Genomic DNA, 20,531 nt, shown 5'->3' with positions numbered 1-20,531 from the left:
ACGCTTGGCATGGCCGCTCGGCACACCGCTGTGAAAGCGTCGCCGAGACGGTCAGCCGCGTCGTCCACCCCCATTCCGTCTAGAGGCGGGAGGCTCCAGCGGCCGACGATGGCCGCCTCTTCCGCCAGCTCCCGGTCAAGCCGCGTAAGGGCCCAGCGCGGGAACCGGCTGCGCACCCGGGACGATGATGCCGCCTGACATTGGGGGGCGGCCGACACCTCGAACCGAATATACAAGTGGTCCGAGAGTGTCTCCACCCCCCCTTCCACCCTCCAGTCCGACACGGAGTGCGCGACGGAGGGGGTGGCGAACGTCAGGTCCACCACCGATCCGCCCGTCCGTCGCACGCACGTGTGGGCTGTCCCCCTGTTTAGGAGAGACAGCCCCGCGGCCAGCGCCCACTCTTCCACCTTTCGCCCCTTGGGCTCCGTGGCCGGGTTCCCCCACGCCGTTGATTTGGCGTTGAAGTCACCGGCCACGAAGACCTTTAGGGGCGCTAACCGCCTTATCTCCGGCCCCAGAGCATCCAAGAACCGCTCCAGGGCCGGCAAATCCCGGTTCGGGGAGAAGTAAACACCAATTATGGCGTACTCTCCCCGAACCGCCACCACAAAGCCGTTCCCTCTCTTCTTAATCGCGAGGGGAGGGGCGGCACCAGGCCTAGCCACGATGGCCACGAGGCCATCCAGATCCCCCGCCCAGTGGGGCAGGGAGGGAACCGCGTACGGCTCCGCGACCACCGCGACATCCAAATCCCACTCCGCCATGGATTGCAGGAGGAGATCCTGCGCCCTAGCGGAGTGGTTGAGGTTGGCCTGGAGGAAGGTGACCCCCATCACTCCTCCATTTGGCCGACTGGCGCCTCCCCTTGCCTTCCCTCGCGCGGAGGAGGGGACGGCCCTTTCCCTCGGATCGGGGGTGGGTTGCAGGCCCTACCCCCCATCACGTGGCCCGCCGGCTTGCCGGCGTCGCGGCATACCGCGCAGCGGGGCTCCGCTGTGCAGGAGGCGGACAAATGCCCTGCCTCCCCGCACCTATAGCAGAGCCGGCTGCGGTCCGTCTGCGAGGGGCACAGCGATGCGGTGTGCCCCTTCCCCATGCACTTGTAGCAGTGCATGGGGCGCGCCTCCAGGTGCCGAAGCTGCACTCGACTCCAGCCTACCGTGAGGCTGCCCGCCTCGATCAGCTTTTTAGCCGTCGTGACCGGGCAGCGCATCAGGGCAGAGCCAGAGCCCCGCCAGTCTGAGCGGATTTCACCCACCCAGACCTGATCCTCCGTGCAGCTCCCGGCTTGCGCGACCGCAGCCCTTATCCGCTGCGCCGTTGCCGCATCATTCAGGCCCGTCACGCGGAAGTCCGCGGTTTTGACGGGCCTGGAAACGTCCGCGACGCCGGAAAGGGCCGCCTTCAAGGCCGATGCAAGCGCATCTGCCTTGTCTGAGTTGGAGGGGCCAGAGACCTCGATTAGCCTCGCTCCGGTCGCACTCGGGCGAATCCGAAGCGAGCCGATTCCTAGCCCCTCCAGGCTCACCGCCTGCTCGGCCTTGAGGAGGGCGGAGCTGTATGTGGCCCCTTTTTGCGCTGCCTCCGGCTGTAACTTGAGAATTACAGCCGAGGAGCTAGGGGCCGACAGCTTGGCCGCCCACGCTGGCGCCGCCCTGGGGGGTGCCTTGGGCGCCGTTGCAGTGGCCTTTGTTGGGGCCGCCGCCGGTCGCTCCGCAGGTTTGGGCTGGGACTTCTTTCCCACGCCCTTCCCCTTCCCCCTCCTCCCCCGGACTTCGACCCAGGGGAGCTCCGGGCATTCGTCGACCACAGCTGTTGAGGTCGACGGCCCGAAGGGCCCCCACTCTGTCACTCCCCCAGCACCTACCCCCTTACAACCCCGCCTCTCAGAGGCCGGGCGTGCAGGGGCCCGAACCTCCAACTCCACCACCGGCTGCTCAAGCCGCGGCGCCGGACCCAGACCGGAGGCCTGATCAATGGCCGTCCTTGCAGCCCTCGCCACCTCGGAGTTGTCACCCGCCAGAGGCGGACGAGTGGCACTCCGAGGACACCCAGCCAGTCCTAGCGCTGCCAGACGGCCATCAATCAATCTGGCCATCCTCTGCTCCAGCTCATCCTCCACTGGAGCAGCCTGCCGCTGCACCGTCCGCGCAGCCTGAGCAGCCTCACGGCGAGCCTCCTCGAACCCCCGGCGGAGCGCAGCGACCTCAGCCTTCATAATGGCCACCTCCCTTTGGAGGCGACCATTATCGGCCTTAAGGCGTCGAACTTCGTCCGACTCGCTGCGCGCCACCAGGGTGTCCACGATATCCCTGATATCCGAGGAGGCCCGCATAATTTTGGAATTAAAGCCCCCCTTGAGGGCGGCAGTCTTCCCGACGAGGCTGGTTATTATACCCAGCCTCTCCACCGCAGTGGCCATGAGTCCATCAGCACCCATGGCCCCAAAGTCCCGCGCATCAATGGGGGCCACCATCACATCATCGTCCCCACCACTCGGGGGTCCTCCCCTCCGGAAGGCCCGAGCCCCTAGAGAGGCCGAGAAGGAAGCCTCGGCATCCTCCTCTTGACTCCTCCTCGCTTCAGCCCGGGCCCTCGTCAGGTGCGAGGCACCCCGAGCCTTGCCCCTCTTCGCCACTGATTGTGCCCGTGGCACACCGACCTCAGTGTCGGTGCCGGAACCAGTCGCCACCTCAGAATAGAGGCGCTTGTTGCCCAGCACCGACTCCGACAACGAGGTGATGGAGCCCGCACTTCCCATCAGGCTCCCCATCCTCTTTTGGCCCACAGCGAGGCCACTCCCGTCCGTTTCCTCCCCAGCGGAATGTTCAGACCCTGAACATTCCATTTCCCCCCTTCCCTTTGTTTGGCTCTGAGAAGGGCCTTTTGGGTGGCCCTGAGAAGGGCCTTTTGGGTGGCCCTGAGAAGGGCCTTTTGGGTGGCCCTGAGAAGGGCCTTTTGGGTGGCCCTGAGAAGGGCCTTTTTTCAGGAAACGCCCGCGGGCGTCCCTCAAGGTTTGGTCATTAGATGACATTCTTCACAATTGCAAATTGCTCCTTCTGCACAGTGCACTTTAGCCGTCGGCCTAGCCGTAGCCTCTTGGGTTGCGCGCAGGCACACGCGCACGCATCCTCAAGTTGGGTCGACAGACTTATCCCCGAGTCCGCCACCCAGATTTGCCAGTCAGGGGGGTTGTTGGCGGTTAAAGTCCCGCCTTCTTCGTCCTTTTGTTCTACGTCGCATGGGGTCTGAGGTCGTAGCTTCACGTTCACGCTCCGCTTCCTCCTTTACTCCCATTACAACTTCGCAGAATCTTTTTACAGCATTCCATTCTCTTCTGGACGAGACCATCGCAATCAGAATGGCCCGCAGAGAGAGATCTAGCCCAATTGCGGCTGTAAGCTCAGCACGCTCCGTACTAAATGCCGTACACACTGTTAAGGTGTGCTCGGCCGTATCCTCAAAGCCGCCATCACAGTGGTGGCACTCGGTTGTCGGCTCCCTTCCAGCCACCTGACACAGATATTTGCCAAAGCAACCATGCCCGGTCAAAATCTGCGTCAGTCGGAAGGTAAGGGACCCATGACTCCGGTCCACCCACTGCAGTAATATAGGACGGACGGCTTCTACCGTCTGACGACCAGCACTTGTGTTTTCTAGCCTGTCCTGCCATAATAGTAGGGCTTCCATTCGCTTTTGGGAGCGACACCCCGCCACCTCTCTAGGAGCAGGTCGATTACCACGAGCCACCGCTTCTTCACGCCAGTTATAGACCGACGCGAGAATTCTTGCCTCTAGGTCCCATGGCAACGACCCTGCTAGTACACATGCCGCACTGTGGGAAACCGTGCGATATCCTCTTATGACTCTGATTGCCATCACTCTCTGAGAGGAATTAAGGAGAGCGACATTCTGGTTTTTCAGAGTCTCCGCCCATATAGGCGCTCCATATAAAGCCATCGATCTCACAATACCCTCATAAAGGCGACGGCAAGATGAGTTCGGACCTCCCACATTCGGCAGCAGACCTCCCAGGGCTAGTGCCGCTGTTTTAAGTTTGGGCACCAACGTCACAAAGTGGGTGGTGAAGTCCCACCTACTATCAAGTATCAGCCCAAGATACTTCATTGACCTCTTTATGACGATGGTGATTCCTCCCACCGTTATTTTACTTCCTGCAGGGGGCGCACTCCGAGGTCCGTGGAAGATTATGGCTTCAGATTTCTCAAGCGCAACCTCCAGCCCAAGAAGTCTAATGCGTCGTACCACATGTGCAACTGCGATAGTGGCCCGCATACAGACATCGCGGAGTGACTTCCCTCTAATCGTTACCAGAGTGTCGTCTGCGTAGCAGGTGAGATAGACACCTCCAATATTCGCACCCCGCAACACCCAATCATAACCGATGTTCCACAGGAGGGGACCGAGGACCGACCCCTGTGGAACACCGCACGACATTGGCCAATGTCCCCAACCGTCTTTTCCCGGAAATGAGACTTGCCGACTCGAAAGGTATGAATCCACCATTTTTTGCAAGTACTCTGGCACCCGGTGATACTGCAAAGCTGCCTTGATGCAGTCCCAAGGGAGGGTATTGAAGGCATTCCGTATATCAAGTGAGCAAGCCAACACCATCCCACCCCGAGACAATGCATCGTCCACCAGGGCTTTCACACGCAAAACCGCATGGACAGTGGATTTTCCTCTTCTAAACCCAAACTGGTTTTCTGCTAGGTCAGGACCAACAGTCTCGAGATGTTTTTTGAGACGGGTTGAGATCACTACCTCGAAGACTTTAGTCAGCTCACTCTCCAGGACAATCGGTCTAAATGCCGAAGGTGAGTCCATGGGACGACCCTCTTTCCTCAACAAAATTAACTTTCCGGTTCTCCACTCTTCAGGAAATTCACCCCTTTCCAAGCACTTTGAGAGCAGCGCTCGCAATCTGGGCTCTAGGTGTTTTAGAGCCATTGCTAGTACACGTCCTGGAACGCCATCTAGGCCAGGCGCTTTGCTCTTTGCTCTCAGGCGTTCAATCGCTAATCCCGTTTCCTCTTGCGTCACTGTATAATTATTATCTTCTAGCGCATGCAGACTTCCTGGAGGACAGGCCATCGGAGGAGGTGCATATTGGCCTCTGGTAGGAAATAGTGTCAACAAGACATTATTTAGGAACTGCGGTTGCAAAGTCTCCGTTATAGGGGGGGCCCAAGGTCGTAACTTCTGCCGCACCATTCTATAAGGTCGTCCCCATGGGTCATTGTCCAGTATCCTCAGAAACTCTTCCCTTGCACTCTCTTTAGCAATGGCTATTGCCTTTCGGAGAGACTTCTTGGCCTCTTTATAAACGGCGTGTAGCTGTACCTCTATATCTTCGTTTCTGGGTCGTCTTCTTCTTTGGCGTGTGTACTGGCGTCGTGCCGCATTGCAGGTAGAGCGCAGTTTGGCAATTTCAGCGGACCACCAGTACACTTGACGTTTTCGGGTTGGGGGGCCAGCCCGGGGCATTGAGGCATCGCATATACTCTGCAGGGCCTTCCGGAACCAAACCACTTCTTCATTAATGTTCCAGAGAGGAGACGATGGCAGCCAACTCTGAACTATTGCCGCTTCTTCTAGAATTTCTTTCCTTAGTTTTTTAAGAACCCATCTTGGACTATCTCCTAAGCTATTGTTAGTTGGACCAGGGGATGGGACATCAATTTCTGGTGATATGTCAAATCGGATATATTCATGGTCCGATAGTGTCTCTACCTGAACTACCTCCCAATTTTTAACTCGGCATGCGATTGCAGAGGACGCAAAGGTGACATCCACTCGTGAACTTCCTTGCGGACGGACACAAGTAGGAGTAGTTCCTCTGTTTAAAATTGAAAGTCCCATAGTTATAAGCCACTCATGAATTGCCACACCCCGGCTGCACGTCTGGTGGGATCCCCAAGCCGTAGAGTGAGCGTTGAAGTCTCCAGCTATTAGAATAGGGTGAGGGTGGTTTTGACGAATGATAGCACCCACCTGGTCCAAGAACACCTCGAATTCCGATAAGGGCCTATTGGGAGAAAAATATACAGAAATAACTGCAATGTCACCCAGTAGAACCGACACACATCCAGACCTCTTAATAACATTACCAATAGTCACCTTTTCGGAGTTGTGGACTATTACAGCAGCTGTACTATCATTGTCTCCCAACCAAGTATCCCGCAAAGGAACGAAGTAGGGCTCCGAAACCAACGCTACATCTACTGACCACTGGGCCAAGCTTTGCACAAGCAGGTCTTGTGATGCACCACAGTGATTTATGTTCGCCTGGAGAAAACTGATTGGGGCCATATTATTGGCTGTTGACTTCCGTCGCCACTTCAACCCTGGTCACGTCTGTGTCCATCGGGCTTGTAGTTTGCAGGGACTGTTGCGTGTCCTTGGCCACTACGCCGCCTCTTCTATTGTCGCGTTTGACAACAGGTGCTTTGCATGTTTTGCTACCTAGCCTATGGTCGGCAGGTCTCTTTGCTTCCTCGCATATAGAACAGTGTGCTGGCGCCGTGCAATGTTCTGCTTTGTGTTCAGGGTTTCCGCAGCGATAGCAGTTGCTGCTTCTGTCTGTGGCCGCAGTACACTGAGCCCTGACGTGGCCACTCTGAAGGCAGCGGTAGCATCGCCTAGGTTGGGACTGTAACAGTCTAACCGACGCAGTTACCCAGCCAATACGAAGACCTTTTGCAGCCACTATTATTTTCGCAGCGACTGTGGGACATCTAACGAACACCCTACCCTTTCCTGTGGGATCTATGCGTATTTCACCCGCTTTTATTGATGCTCTTGGACACTGACCTTCTCGAGCGATTGCATCTTCAACCTCTCCTTTAGTGACTGCATCATCTAGCCCACCAATCACCAGATCAGCACAAATTTCAGGCCTAGATACTTTGACTACATTTTCACTTAGTGCCCCTCGTAATTTTTCAGCCAGTGCATCCGCTTTCTCACGGGTGGTAGCTCCTGGCAGCTCAAACACAGCAGCTCCTGTTGCGGCCCTGCGAAACCGGAGACCTGTTATATTAAGGTCGTCGAGTCCTACCTTAGACTTGGCCTCAAGGAGAATTTCTTTGTAGGAAACACCTCTCTTTTCTGCCTCAGGCTGCAGTGTAAGAACGACTGCTGAGGATTTTGGAGTCCGGAGCTTCGCAGCACGGGGGTTCGTCTTCTTTGGCCCTTTGCCTTTAGGCTGAGCTTGAGCACCCTGCGGTTGACTACCTTGTGTTTGACTGCTCTGTGGTTGCGTCACACTAGGTGCATTCTTCTTTTTCTTCTTCTTATTTTTCTTCTTCCTCCCACCTTTTCCAATTTCTGTCCATTCCGATGGGTTTATTACCTCAGGCTCCACATTAGTTTGAGGAGGAACATTTGCCTCTACCCGGTTCTCTTGTACCTTAGTTTTCTTTCCTATCCCTTTACCTTTTCCTATGTATTCAGCAGGCGCAGGGGGAGGCACTGGGGCAGTCGCTGGCTGACTATCAACAATAGTGGGGCCAGAGCAAGATGGAATACAGCTGTCCATCAATACCTCACTCCATGTTCTGTGTACAGACGGTGGAGGACGGTCCGAAGCAAGTGGAGGGCGTAGCCGTTTTTCTGGCAGAAGTCGATCTCTGATGCCGTCCAACTTGGCGTCCACCATAAATCCAGTCTTTTTCAGAAGGTCCGCCATAAAGTTCTCCAGGTCAGCTTTAGTGATAGGAGCACCGTCGCCAGCAGTGGGGCCGGCGCCAGCACTCTGCCCAACGCACAAGCTGTTTGCCCTTTGAGCCTTTGAGACTTCCGCTCGCAGCTCCGCCATTTCTTTGCGGAGTTCTGTCATTTCCATGTTCAGGCGATGATTCTCAGCCTGTAATTTCACGGTCTCCTCCGACATGGTCCGTTCCTTTAATACATCTACAGCTTCCGTTATGGACATAGAAGACTCCTTCAGACATTTAATAAAACCACCCTTCAGACTTTTGGACTTTTTGGCAACGTCCAGAATTATTTCCACCGAGTCCTGGACCTGCTTTGCCAACGCTTCAGTCGGCAAATTATGCAGGTTGTCACCGCCAACGCTTTTCGCCGTGTTTTTTCTGAGACGTTTCGCCTTTTCTGATACCTCTTGTTCTGCAGCAATACGCAGCGCCTCACGCTTAGCCGCTGCAAGTTCGGCTCTCGTTTGTGTCATCCCGACATGTTTTCCGGAAGACGCCACTCCACTACTGATAATCGGCTCCTCAGTCTGTATGTATTTTTTAGCCGGCGCATCCGAATCAGTATCCTCTTCAGTGGTTTTTGTTTGGCGCCTCTTCCGGCGCCACAAACCTCTAGACCCGTCAGAGTCAAAGTCAAGAGACATCGACGACCTCCTTGACCCGAGATCTGACTGCTCATCACAGTCCCGAAGGACTACCTCTTGCTGACCTTCTCGGTCGCTCCTACTCAACAACAAAGGTTTTTTAAATTTTTCTTTAATATTCTCCATACAATTCCCACGAGTATGGGGGAAATAAGTGGTCCACCCGAGCAGTGCCCCCTGTACCCGGGTAAGCCTAAGGGGTAACCCACCAGAGTGTCGGCCGGTACTCTGACGGGAGGGACACTAACGACTGGTCTATCCCCCAGCCATGCATCCCCTCACGGCGTCCCCACCGCTTGGGATTGGGAGTAATTTTTTCAGAGGTTGTCTTCCTCGCAGGCCGGGCGGTAAAGCCAAGCCCCTCGGTCCCGAAGGGATCCTCCGGGATTACGAGATCGACGGTGATTTGGACATGGTATAACGCCCAAGTCTAGCCCAGATGCCAACTTGGCAATCCGAGCCCGCCGACTTCCACCGCCAACTGGCGATGATGGCCGTTGCCGGCCCCCAAAATGAGCAGAGGCCCATTACTGGACCCTGCTATTTCCCCCCCTATGCCAGGACATTTGCCAACGGCTAACAAGACCCCTCATAACGGGGAGTTATTAACCGTTGCCCAGGGTGCACCAGCCCAATAGCTTGTCAGCCGCCGCTATCACCGGATCAAGAGATCAAGTGACAGAAGCAAACCTTCAAACCATCGAGCCAACGTGGAGGTTTCCTGACTGTAGCACCCCAACCTAACCTAACCTAACCTAACCTAACCAACCAACCAACCAACCAACCAACCAACCAACCAACCAACCAACCAACCAACCAACCAACCAACCAACCAACCAACCAACCAACCAACCAACCAACCAACCAACCAACCAACCAACCAACCAACCAACCAACCAACCAACCAACCAACCAACCAACCAACCAACCAACCAACCAACCAACCAACCAACCAACCAACCAACCAACCAACCAACCAACCAACCAACCAACCAACCAACCAACCAACCAACCAACCAACCAACCAACCAACCAACCAACCAACCAACCAACCAACCAACCAACCAACCAACCAACCAACCAACCAACCAACCAACCAACCAACCAACGAGCCGTATCGAGGCAATGTGTCCAGAATTTCCAGAGCCACTCGAAAGCCTTTATTCAAACGTGTTATAATAGCTGCTATACTTTAGGTACCTGTATTATTCTGCCTAACCAACAACCCAACCAACAACAAGTTGGACAAGGATCACGAGCATAATTAGTGGTGGATTATTTATGATACGACGTACGTTTTTTTTTAGATTTTGTGTCTGTCTGTATGTTTGTACGCGTATCCACTAGCTTTGCGTGGGTAGAACGACTCCATACAGGACCCGCGTACTCGCCAGCTGAAAAAGCTAGCGCTAACCCAGTGGTCAGTGGTGGTGGAGAACAAGCAATATTCTATACATCAAAGTCCTAAAATATATTTCAGATTTTTTTTCAATCCTATTCCAGTTTTTCGATCTCAACTAATATCGTAATATTTATTTTATATATGATCCTAATCCTAACTAATATTATAAATACGAAAGTAAGTTTGTTAGCTCTTCACTCTTACTCAACCAATCTTCTTGAAATTTTTCATAAGTACATATAGTTTGAAATATAGAGGATATACTAGTAGGGTTTGGAAATTAAATATTACGTGGGAAATATACGCGGGCGAAGCCGCAGGCAATAGCTAGTTCCTGGTATAAAGGTATACACGGCGTGACAGTTGCTCATTCACTCGCACGGTCGAGTTAGCCTAGTTAGGAATTCGAGTATACCTAGTTTTATTACCCGTGGTGGCCTTTTCATATTGGGCAAGCCTAGCTATGGCATTCCAGCAGTACTTAATGATGCAACGCAGCAAGCAAGCTCAACATCTGCGAATCTGCATTCTTGAAAAAAATCATTAGTGCAGCCATACTCATAACGCCCTCTGCACGCATGACTACAATTTGCAATTTGCATGCATACAATTTTGTTATCATTTTGGTATTCTTCTGATTTTTTAAATATAAGGATAAATAAAACCATGAATATAAATAGTATGAAATATATTATTTAGTATTGTAACACGCTTTCGTATATCAAAATAAAATTACACTTAGAACAACTCAGTTGTGGAATGTACTCAAGATCATGTACTTTTTAAATGTGGGTGACAATGTTTACTAATAATTGACTAGCATAGATGTTATGAAATTTTAGTTATTTAACTAGCATCTGATCGTTTTCTACATAATCCAATGATTTTATTTAATATCCTATGAATATAATTTATTATTATAATAAAATAGTACAACTTTAAATATAAAAATGTGAGATAAACATACTTTAGAATATTTCAGATAAAGAAATGCGTAAAAAGATCATTTTTATTTCTTATAAATATAGAAAAGATTTACGATCTCGATATAAAATTTGCAACTTCAAAAATTAAATCAAATCTAATATAATAGAGCGGGAATCAGGGATGATCCTCGGCGGCGATATGCCGGCAGGCGCGGTCGTTGTCTGCGCCCAGCGACAGCGTGCGGCCCGGCGCCGGCAGCGAGTGCCGGCGCCGGAGCCGCGTCCGGCCGCCGGCGGCCGTGACGTTGCCGGCGGCGCTGTGCGCCGGCAGCGCCGCGCGCACGCACAGCGCGACGCCGTCGTAGAAGTCCATGTGCGCGTCCAGCGTGAGGCGCGGCGCAGCGCCGGCGTCCGCCGCCAGCCACAGCCGCCCGCCGCCGGGCGCCCGCAGCGCTAGCCGCGTGTCCGCGACCTCCGCCGCGCGCAGCTCCAGGGCGGCGCGCGCGCTGCGCGACCACAGCGACACTTGAGCCTGAACGATACGTTTCACTTGTATTGTATTCCTCAACATTGAACATTAAAAAGCAACGAGTACGAAAGGGATAGCTGAAGGAAAGCAGACCTGCGCGTCGACCGCGAAGGCGAGCACGGAGAGGGCGCGGACGCGCAACACGGCGCCGGTCGCCAGCGCCGCGGCCCTCCCCCGCCCGCCTCTGCCCCGCACGCGCTCCCCGCGCAGCACGGCCGTAGCCGCGCTGCCGGCGCCCGACCAGATGTGGCCCAGCAGCTCCGCCTGAGGACATTACACACGAGTTGCTTAACAGGAAAGCTATATGAAGTGAGAATAGTACACCAAAATCTAGAAGGCTTTCCCGGCACGGTATTAATTGTTGAATCATTTTTGGTTTATCAATGTTTAATTGAGCATTGAATGAAGAGTGATATGATGATCACTTTAAACAACTATAATATTGTAAGCTACTTTACGTGAAAGTGTAGTGTTTCATAAAGCAGCTTACAATATTGTAGTTGTTAGGAGAATCAAACAATTGACGGATGCGGCAACTGCGAGATGAGTTTACATCAGTTATTTTCGTAGCTCATGTCTCATGGGATTAGTATCCCACAGTGGTCTGTGGGGTGCTAGCACCATTATCACTATTTTTATTTTATAAAAAAGCGCAATCCGAGCTTTATAGTTTGAGAAGAAAGGATCCCATAAAAAGCAATCGGAGCGTTCATAGATAAAAGACAACGGCCAAACATGATATTAAATCAAATCGTAAATGGTAACTATGGCGAAGTAAATTAAACCACGGAGACCGATAAACAAAGAAGGAATACTTTATTTTAATTACACTAACTCATATACTAAAAATAACTATATGTACAATAGTGGGAAAAGTCGCTGTGTTAGGAATACTTGTCCCGTGTACGTACGTGTTTGGATAATGTAATATAACATATTAAAATACTTCCCACAAGTGCGTCACGTTCGTATTCCTAAGGTCGCTATAGTAACCGTCCTGGCAATGCAATCCTAGTCGGTGTGAGCGCGGGCGCGGTACCTGTCCGTCGAACAGCAGCAGCCCCGGCTGGTGCACGCCGGCCACGCGCAGCCGCAGCCCGCCCCGCGCGCCCGCCTCCTCCCCGCCCGCCTCCTCCCCGCCCGCCTCCTCCTCGTCCAGTCCCGCGCCCCCCGCGCCCCCCGCGCCCCCCGCCAGAGACTCCAAGCCGCGCGTCCACACCTCCACCTGAACACATGACGATTACTCAATGACGATCTCTATCTCTATCGTCTCCGTGTATTTCCGGTTTCCTTCGGGGCTTAAAACAGATACGCCTTTCATATTTTGTGACAACCTTGATTGCTTTCAGCGAGACCATCGAACAACTGTATGAATGTCACGGTAGGAAGACTGACCGCCAGTAACTCTTCTCCGCGCGGCTGCGAGACGAGCGCGACGGTGCCGCGGCGCAGCGCGCCCGCCGCCGCCAGCTGCGTGGAGCGCAGCTCCGCCGCGCCCGCGTCCAGCCGCCAGCCCGTCGCGCGCGACAACACCGACGACATGCCTGACACCATCATATACATCAACTTTATTATTGCCACTTGTAGTCGCCTCGAAATGTATTTTAAAGTTTAATCGATATCGTCACTTTAGAAGTTATCATCGCAGGAAGCGTTCGGGGAAACGTTTTATTTTTCTAAAAACACCGAGTGTGTAATGTACCCGGTTACGCTGAAAGAGAAATGTGTAACACTGACCTGAGTTGGCCCGGGCGTGCCACGAGCGGTCCAGCAGACTCGCAGCCCGCAGCTGCCGGCGGGCGTCGTCGCAGCCGGCTGCGCGGCGCTCCGCCAGCTGCCAGAACACGCGGCGCAGCTCAGACGGCGCGCGGCGCAGCTCCGCCGCCAGCGCCGGCAGCGCGGCCGCCGGCGCGCGCAGCACCACCAGCTCCAGCGCACTCGCGCGCACCTCCAGCGCGCGCCCGCCCCTCACCGCTATCTCCTGTTACACGAGGCCGCACTACGTGAGAGATCGCCGATTCTCTAAATAGTGATATCAAAGTATCAGTCGGAATCCAATAGCGGCAGTACCTGCAATGCGGCGATGTGTCTGGGCTCCAGCGAGTCGATCGCGTGCAGCGTATCGAGCGCGGCGAGCGCGGCCGCACGGGCGCCGCCGGCCGCGAACTGCAGCGCCGTGTCCGCGCCCGAGCGCGCCGCCAGGTTGGCCAGCGCGTGCAGCCGCACAACGTAACACGACTCCTCCTGCAACACGTACCGTCGCTTTATCTAAAAAGCATCCAATGCACAAACGATCAAGCTAAAAGAAAGCTAAAGTTAGTCAAGGAATTGACAATGCTCCTTACGAACTCGCGGCAGTCCAGTCTTCATGTTCGTGACATAGCAGATAAACTCCGGTAGTGCCGCCTGGTTCGGCCGCGTTTCGCGTAGCCCGGCACATCACATAAGGATTCAATATTTGACTGATCCGCTTCCGCCTGGCCTGGCCTGACAGAGAGGGTAAACCCAAAAAATGCTGGCTCTACGTCGTCAAGGAGCCTTCGTCAGTCACTAAACTGAAATAGAACAATGAAATTTATTATATTAAATATGTACCAGATGAGCCCTCACCTCACACTTGGACAGCTGCTTGGTAATGAGGTCCTTGACGTGACGCGCGTCGTCGGGCTGACGGCGCGCCTGCGCGGCGGCGGCGAGCAGCGCCGCGTCGGCCACGAGCGGCGCGCGCGCGGCGCGGGCCAGCGCTAGCAGCGCGCCGCGCGCGGCCGCGTCGGGCCGGTGCGCGCGCGCCGCGCCCGCCAGCAGCTGCAGCGCCAGCGCGCGCGGCGGGTCGGCCGCGGCCGCCTGCAGCCGCGCCACGGCCGCCGCCAGAGCCGCGCCCGACCCGCTCTGCCCCACCAGCCGGTACAGCACCGGCCTGCGCAAGGATTGCAGTCGTGATCCACTCGGACTCGAGAAATATGCTTCTGGACTTAGCCCTCTCCCAAAAGCTTCTACATAGACCGATTCGAAACAAATTCTCACTTCTTATTCAGTAATCTAAAAGTAATCTCACACACATTTGGATACGTGTTGTCACGCGTATATTGTCATCAGTAATCGTAGCAGCAGTTATGACGGCGGGGGCCGAAACTAGGTTGCACATATTTTGAAATATGTACAAAGAGAAACTCAACTGTATAAAAAGTAATTAATAAGTACTGGCCGCTAAACTTCTGTAGTATTTTAAAAGAAAATGAAAGAACTGTCATTTTTGATTCTCATTGCCATTATTTTTATGGATTCTTTGGTTATTATCTTATTCGTCAATTTTATGTGATTACAATAATATTACTATTTCACACTATCCAAGTTTCGTTTGATTTAATCCCGGCAATAACCGTTTATACACCAACTAATATTAGAAATGCGAAAGTTAGTTTGTTATCTCTTCACGCGTTATCTACTCAACCAATCTCCTTAAAATCTCGTATATCTAATGTATAGTTAAACGCAGGAGTACGAAAAAAGGCAACCAAAAATTACTATCGCCGTGGGGTTTATTATAAACGTTTCTGCGATATTGCATTGCATTATTTCTACATTGTACAGTCATGGACACACAACAAAGCAATTTTAGATGCCAGCTGAGTTTTAAAACTCACTGAAACTATCTGGTTTTCCATAGCATAAGCTTGTAATCATTTGAAGGTATGTAGGCCATCGATGGACCACAGCAGTGACGGATTGTTAGCAAGACAGAGACAGTTTAACACAGTATCATCGTTACGATGTCATTTGGCAAGGGAATAATTTAATAATTAGATATATTTTAAAGATTAACGCTAGAATAAAACAAAGTACACATTACTTTGTGTGTATGGTTATGTTGCATATAGTACTCAGAAATTGTAATAGGTATACCATGCTACTATCAGCGGGAACCTGTAATTTTGACTTTTTGAAATGTATTGTTTTGTCTAGAATTAAGCTTGGTGTTTAAACGCCAATATTTAAGCTGAATATGTGTGTCTAGATGGCGATATCCAGTTTTAGAACGCGCTATCGTGTGTCGCTCATGAAATTATATAGTTCTTCAAAATATGTAAAGTTTTTTTGGCTTAACTTTTTGATCATTACACTATTGTCACAATTCTGAAGTTTATATTTCTGTTGGACCTCACGTGTATTTTTGACAATCAGCCGATTGTACACTTGGTTACCGGTTAATTTAGACTCGCATCGCTTCGCTCCCATAGAAATTTCGGGATAAAAGTACCCTGTGTTATTCTAGGTTATATTGTACACGTGTATCAAATTTCATAACAATACGTCAAATAGATTTTGCGTGAAATTGTGACAAACATACATACATCCTCACAAACTTTCGCATTTAAAATATAGCCTGGCTATTGGCTCGCTATATAATAAAGCGGCCAAGTGCGAGTCGGACTCACCCATGAAGGTAACATAACATAAAAGTTCTTGTTGATCGCGTATGTTCGCGATATATTTGCGTTGAGTGAATGAAAGGTTTGGTTTACGATTTATGACGTATAAAAAAACTACTTACTAGATCTCGTTCAAACCAGTTTTCGGTGGAAGTTTACGTAGTAATCATATATTTTTTTGAGTTTTATCATTATCTTATTTTAGAAGTTACAAGGGGACACACATTTTACCACTTTGTGTCTTTCGCACAAACTAGTTTAGAAAAAAATACGGAACCCTAAATATAGATACTATTCCAATTGGTATAGAATATAAATCGACATCAGCAAAGGCGAGCGAGCCACTCACAGCACGGGGTGGTAGCGCTGGTGCTCCAGCAGCCGCAGCACAGCGCCGCGCTCCGCCGCCGCCAGCGCGCTCAGCGCCCGCAGCAGCGCGCGTGCGTCGCGCTCCTCCCCGCCCGCGCCCGCCTCCTCCCCGCCCCCGCCTTCCAGCGACACCAGCTCCGCCAGCGCCGGCTCCAGCTCCTCCTCCCACTCCCACTCCCGCTCCCACTGCTGCAACACACATACACCACCATTGTTCTAAGTGTACTTATTTCTTTGATTTCTGTTCAAAGTAAAAGAAAGAATTAAAATTCAAGGGTCCATGTGTATGTAATCATGTGAAATTACAACATCAATTTAAAATGTCGAGCTGTGTTGTGCAACGTTAAAAATATATAACATAAATAATATATCAATACATGGATCTCGAATGCAAGGTTGTCATTGTCAGTACACTCGCACGCGACGAGCGCACGAGATGGCGGGTGATAACAAAACATAATAATAAAAACTAAAATATTTTAAATAGAGCATTCAAAAAGCTTTTGTACATGAGCAAGTGAATTAAGTACATACAAAAAAGTGTATGTATAATAAAATAAATATATTAGGACAAATCACACAGATTGAGCTAGCCCCAAAGTAAGTTCGAGACTTGTGTTATGGGATACTAACTCAACGATACTATATTTTATAATAAATACATATATAGATAAACATCCAAGACCCGGGCCAATCAGAAAAAGATCATTTTCCATCATGACCCGACCGGGGATCGAACCCGGGACCTCTCGGTTCAGTGGCAAGAATCTTACCACTGCGCCACTGAGGTCGTCATGTATGTACTTACATGATGCTATAAAGAAACAAAAATTATAGTTATTTGAGTTATTGATTAATGAAAGTCACAAATATTTAAAAGTGTTGTTTAATGTCGTGACTAATGATGTTGAGGCAAATTCCTTATCGGCGAGATGCGAGTCGAAGTTCACCGCCGCGTCGCGCGGGGTCGTGTTCGCTGATAGGCTAACATCTTACATAGCGTTATGCTGCCATTGTGTAACAAATATTATTTTTTGTATCTAGTTATGGGTACTCAATAGCGGCGGGTTATTACATCTATCTATAGTACTTTCTTAGCATGGACTTTTACACAATATAAAATTTTAAACTAATCTGTCAAGACGAGCCAAGCGAAGCGCAAGGTCACTACCTACCTTTTCTCGAAACATTTCGTTGTATTTTTGAACCCTCGTAACTTTGGTTTGGATGATGCGAGATAGTTAACATTTTCAAGATATAATACCATGAGTACATTAATTAAACATACTAAGTTTGAATATTGTAGTATACTTTAGATTTTATATAACTCCGTAATAGTGACGACGGCCGTCGCTACAAGGAATAATAATAATAAAGAAAACAAAACAAAAATAGTGGGACTAAAGACGAGTCTAGTTTGCTTCACAAACCCTACACTTTAGTCAAAATGTATGAAAAAGTGGTCAGATCTCATGTAGTGCCAAGATTCCTGATATATGCGCCCTAACTTTACCAGACCTTACTTCACATAATCTACATTCTAGTTAAAACCGTCCTCATAATTTTTAATATACGTATAAGACGTATATTTTTTAATTGACGTCCTTGGAGAAAAGGCTGCGGTGAAGTTTGTTGCGCCGCTTCTTCTTCACTTGCGCTTTGGAAGCCGGCAGTAGACTTAGTTTAAGTAATTTTTGACGTCAATAATTGATGTATATCATCCTAAATTGAATAAAGAATTTTGAATTTGAATTTGAAAACGTGTAGCTTAGCCGTTTCGTTACTCTAGAAATAAGATAACACTACAGTGCCTTGACAACATTTTTACATAAAACATTTTTGGTGGGATTTATTTGACCAAAAACAGGGATACAGGAGAAATCAATCAAAGCAGTATAAATCGTGTATGATATAAACGAAAAGGAGGAATGACTGACCTCCGGTTCCTCGTGCAGAGTGAGCGGGAGAGGCTTGAGGTGGGCGGGCAGCGCCGCCAGCGCGCGCTCGAGGTCGGCGGCGAGCGCGCGCTCGCGCTCGGGCGCGCGCGCGCGCAGCGACAGCGCGTGCTCGGCGCGCGCGCCCAGCGCGGCGCGCGCTCCGCCCACGCGCACGCGCTCGCGCGCGCTGACGCCCGCCAGCGCCGCCAGTGTCCGCGACAGCGAGTACGACGCGCGCCGCGACCACTGCTCGTCCTCGCCCTCGTCCTCCGAGCACCGGGTCTACATACATGTGCCAACATAATCGATTCATAATCATAATATATCATAATACATGACCCTATGATATTCGAGGCTTTCAAAACTTGTTTTATGATACAGGGTACGATAGTATTCCAGCTATAGAACTAAAATATTGTCCCCCGTACTATTAAAACCATTGAATCTGTGTCAGTTTGAATGAATTAATGAATCTATTTACGTCTTAGTACTTTCATTAGACATTAGTAAGTACTCTTAACTAATCAACATACCTCACTGTTCTAAGTAAGGCACTATGTTTTTTTCATAATACTCATGAAAATAAAAACAACATAAAAAAATTCTGGAATCAACAAGTATCAAACAAAAAATATTTCATTATTTTATAATATAACAGAGACTTTTCTTAATATTGACTTTACTAAATTTTGAAAATTAGTCAGCAAAATGACGTTCTAATAACAATTTCCCCTTACTACTGTAAGGGTTACAGACACATGTAATGGTTTCTATGGGAAAAAATTAATGCTACAATATGCCTTTAAAAAAGTCCTCAATGGCAGCAGCATCAACTTTGAGTTTCTACCATTCCAGTGTACATTATATCTGTGTACCAAATTTCATCAAAATACATTCAGTATATTTAGCAAGATTGAGTATCAAATATCCACACCAAACAACAACATATTTACGTCATAAGAATCTTCCCTGTCACTATTCTATCCTATGTATATAACTAAAGCATAATCTCGTAATGCAGTGACTTAATAGAAAATGTATTGTTACCTTTATTTTATGAATAGTAGTAAATGAGGCAGACTGGTACACCACATCACACAGGCCGGAGACGTCAGTCTCCTTGTTTTCACCATCGATTGCTCGAAACTAACAAACAAGACAAAGTGGTAAAAGCTCAATACATATTTTTAAATAAATTGAGTTAATAATATGATCAGGGAATAATGATATACCTATTACCTGGAACAGACTGACAATGGACTTCTTGTAGTTGAGGAGGTCGAGAGGGTCGCGCTCGTCCAGATAGGCGGCCTGAACCATGCCGTGTGTCAGGCGCGCGTAGAACGGCGTCTGCGGGCCCGGCCAGGGCGGCTGCGCGGCGGCTGAGCCCGCCGGCCCGGTCAGGGACAGCAGCGGAGACTCCAGCTGAAACGGTCCAAGTGACGGTAAATATACCCAACGATGCATTACACATTATTATTTTGTATGCCGCACTTACGTGGAACTTTAACAGAAAGTCGGTTTTTTGGTCACTCCATATCGGCTCCACACCGACGAGCGCCGTAATTCTGTAGCCAATTGTTCTTCCGCCCTCGTTTTCATCATTAATTGATACAGAGGTATTCAAATCATAAGTGACCGGCGTCTGAAATAACTTAAACTCGCCGTATTCTAATGGAACTGTTGAAGCAGAAACCAAAAATCTTGGTAATGTAAATATTAAACATAAAAGGAGTCCAACTAAACTTTGCAAAATAAATATATTAACAAAAAACATTGTTAAAATATAATAAAAACAAAACACCGCTAAACTTCGACGACACTACATTCTAACTAAAGACGTCAAAAGAAAATAAATCGACTTCGATTCGATTTGACAGTTCGACTTCCTAGTATCGATACTGTCATTAGGCCTATCGATTATAGACTTTTATCAATAGTTCGTCCACAGCAAAAATGGCCACAGTTCAACGAATGAATGAATGCAACGCTGAATTCTCAACTTGTCAATAGTGATGCGCAATGTCGTTTAAGCAAAAAAGTAAATGAATAAACAAGATTAAGCCATTCGATATGAATGAAACACCAACCGTACTAGTGTTGCCGTTTGATAGTCAACTATCGATTCTCACAACACTCTCAATCTGCAACCCTAATATGACCTGCAGTCCTGGCACTCAAATCAGCCTCTGTCTGTGTCACGCTCACGCCCAAAGAGTAAATTAATGCCACAATATGCAGTCTGACCAGTCCAGAGCCGATAAGAACTAAGGCTGATTGGCAATATATCAGTATGTTAATCGAGCGATTACTTATTCCTCTCTCCAGATTTAATGTTGCATAGACAGTGATCGCATATGTCGTGTACCAGATCCGTGGCAATCTCTTTCTCCAAGTTTGTATTCTCCTAATTTACATATAGTATTACTGCAAAATAACTATCGATAAGCCTATTGATAATTTCGATTTAAACTATCGATAGTTCTACAACGCTATGTATTACCATAGACTTTTTTGGTTTAGTTTATCCTTATGGAAAGGCAAAGGGATCA

General features: G+C 49.7%; 2 protein-coding genes across 2 annotated transcripts; both read right to left on the bottom strand.

The window, feature by feature from the left end:
- Nucleotides 1-835: 835 nt before the first annotated feature.
- LOC128675637 (uncharacterized) lies at nucleotides 836-2,851 on the bottom strand. Its single transcript, XM_053755160.1, has one exon. The coding sequence runs from the start codon at nucleotides 2,849-2,851 to the stop codon at nucleotides 836-838; it is 2,016 nt and encodes a 671-aa protein (XP_053611135.1).
- Nucleotides 2,852-10,461: 7,610 nt separating this feature from the next.
- Nucleotides 10,462-19,931, bottom strand: Mtp (Microsomal triacylglycerol transfer protein). Its single transcript, XM_053754960.2, has 12 exons — nucleotides 19,478-19,931; nucleotides 19,219-19,404; nucleotides 19,027-19,125; nucleotides 17,980-18,261; nucleotides 16,023-16,231; nucleotides 13,854-14,160; nucleotides 13,314-13,487; nucleotides 12,981-13,224; nucleotides 12,639-12,787; nucleotides 12,283-12,468; nucleotides 11,337-11,507; nucleotides 10,462-11,246 (listed from the first exon to the last, which is right to left on the bottom strand). The coding sequence occupies exons 1-12, from the start codon at nucleotides 19,754-19,756 to the stop codon at nucleotides 10,890-10,892; spliced, it is 2,643 nt and encodes an 880-aa protein (XP_053610935.1). The 5' UTR covers nucleotides 19,757-19,931; the 3' UTR covers nucleotides 10,462-10,889.
- Nucleotides 19,932-20,531: the final 600 nt, after the last annotated feature.

The sequence above is a fragment of the Plodia interpunctella genome, chromosome 14 (assembly GCF_027563975.2).
Source record: "Plodia interpunctella isolate USDA-ARS_2022_Savannah chromosome 14, ilPloInte3.2, whole genome shotgun sequence".
Taxonomy (NCBI): domain Eukaryota; kingdom Metazoa; phylum Arthropoda; class Insecta; order Lepidoptera; family Pyralidae; genus Plodia; species Plodia interpunctella.
Note: the sequence above shows the minus strand (reverse complement) of the source record. Positions and strands in the feature narration are given on the sequence as shown.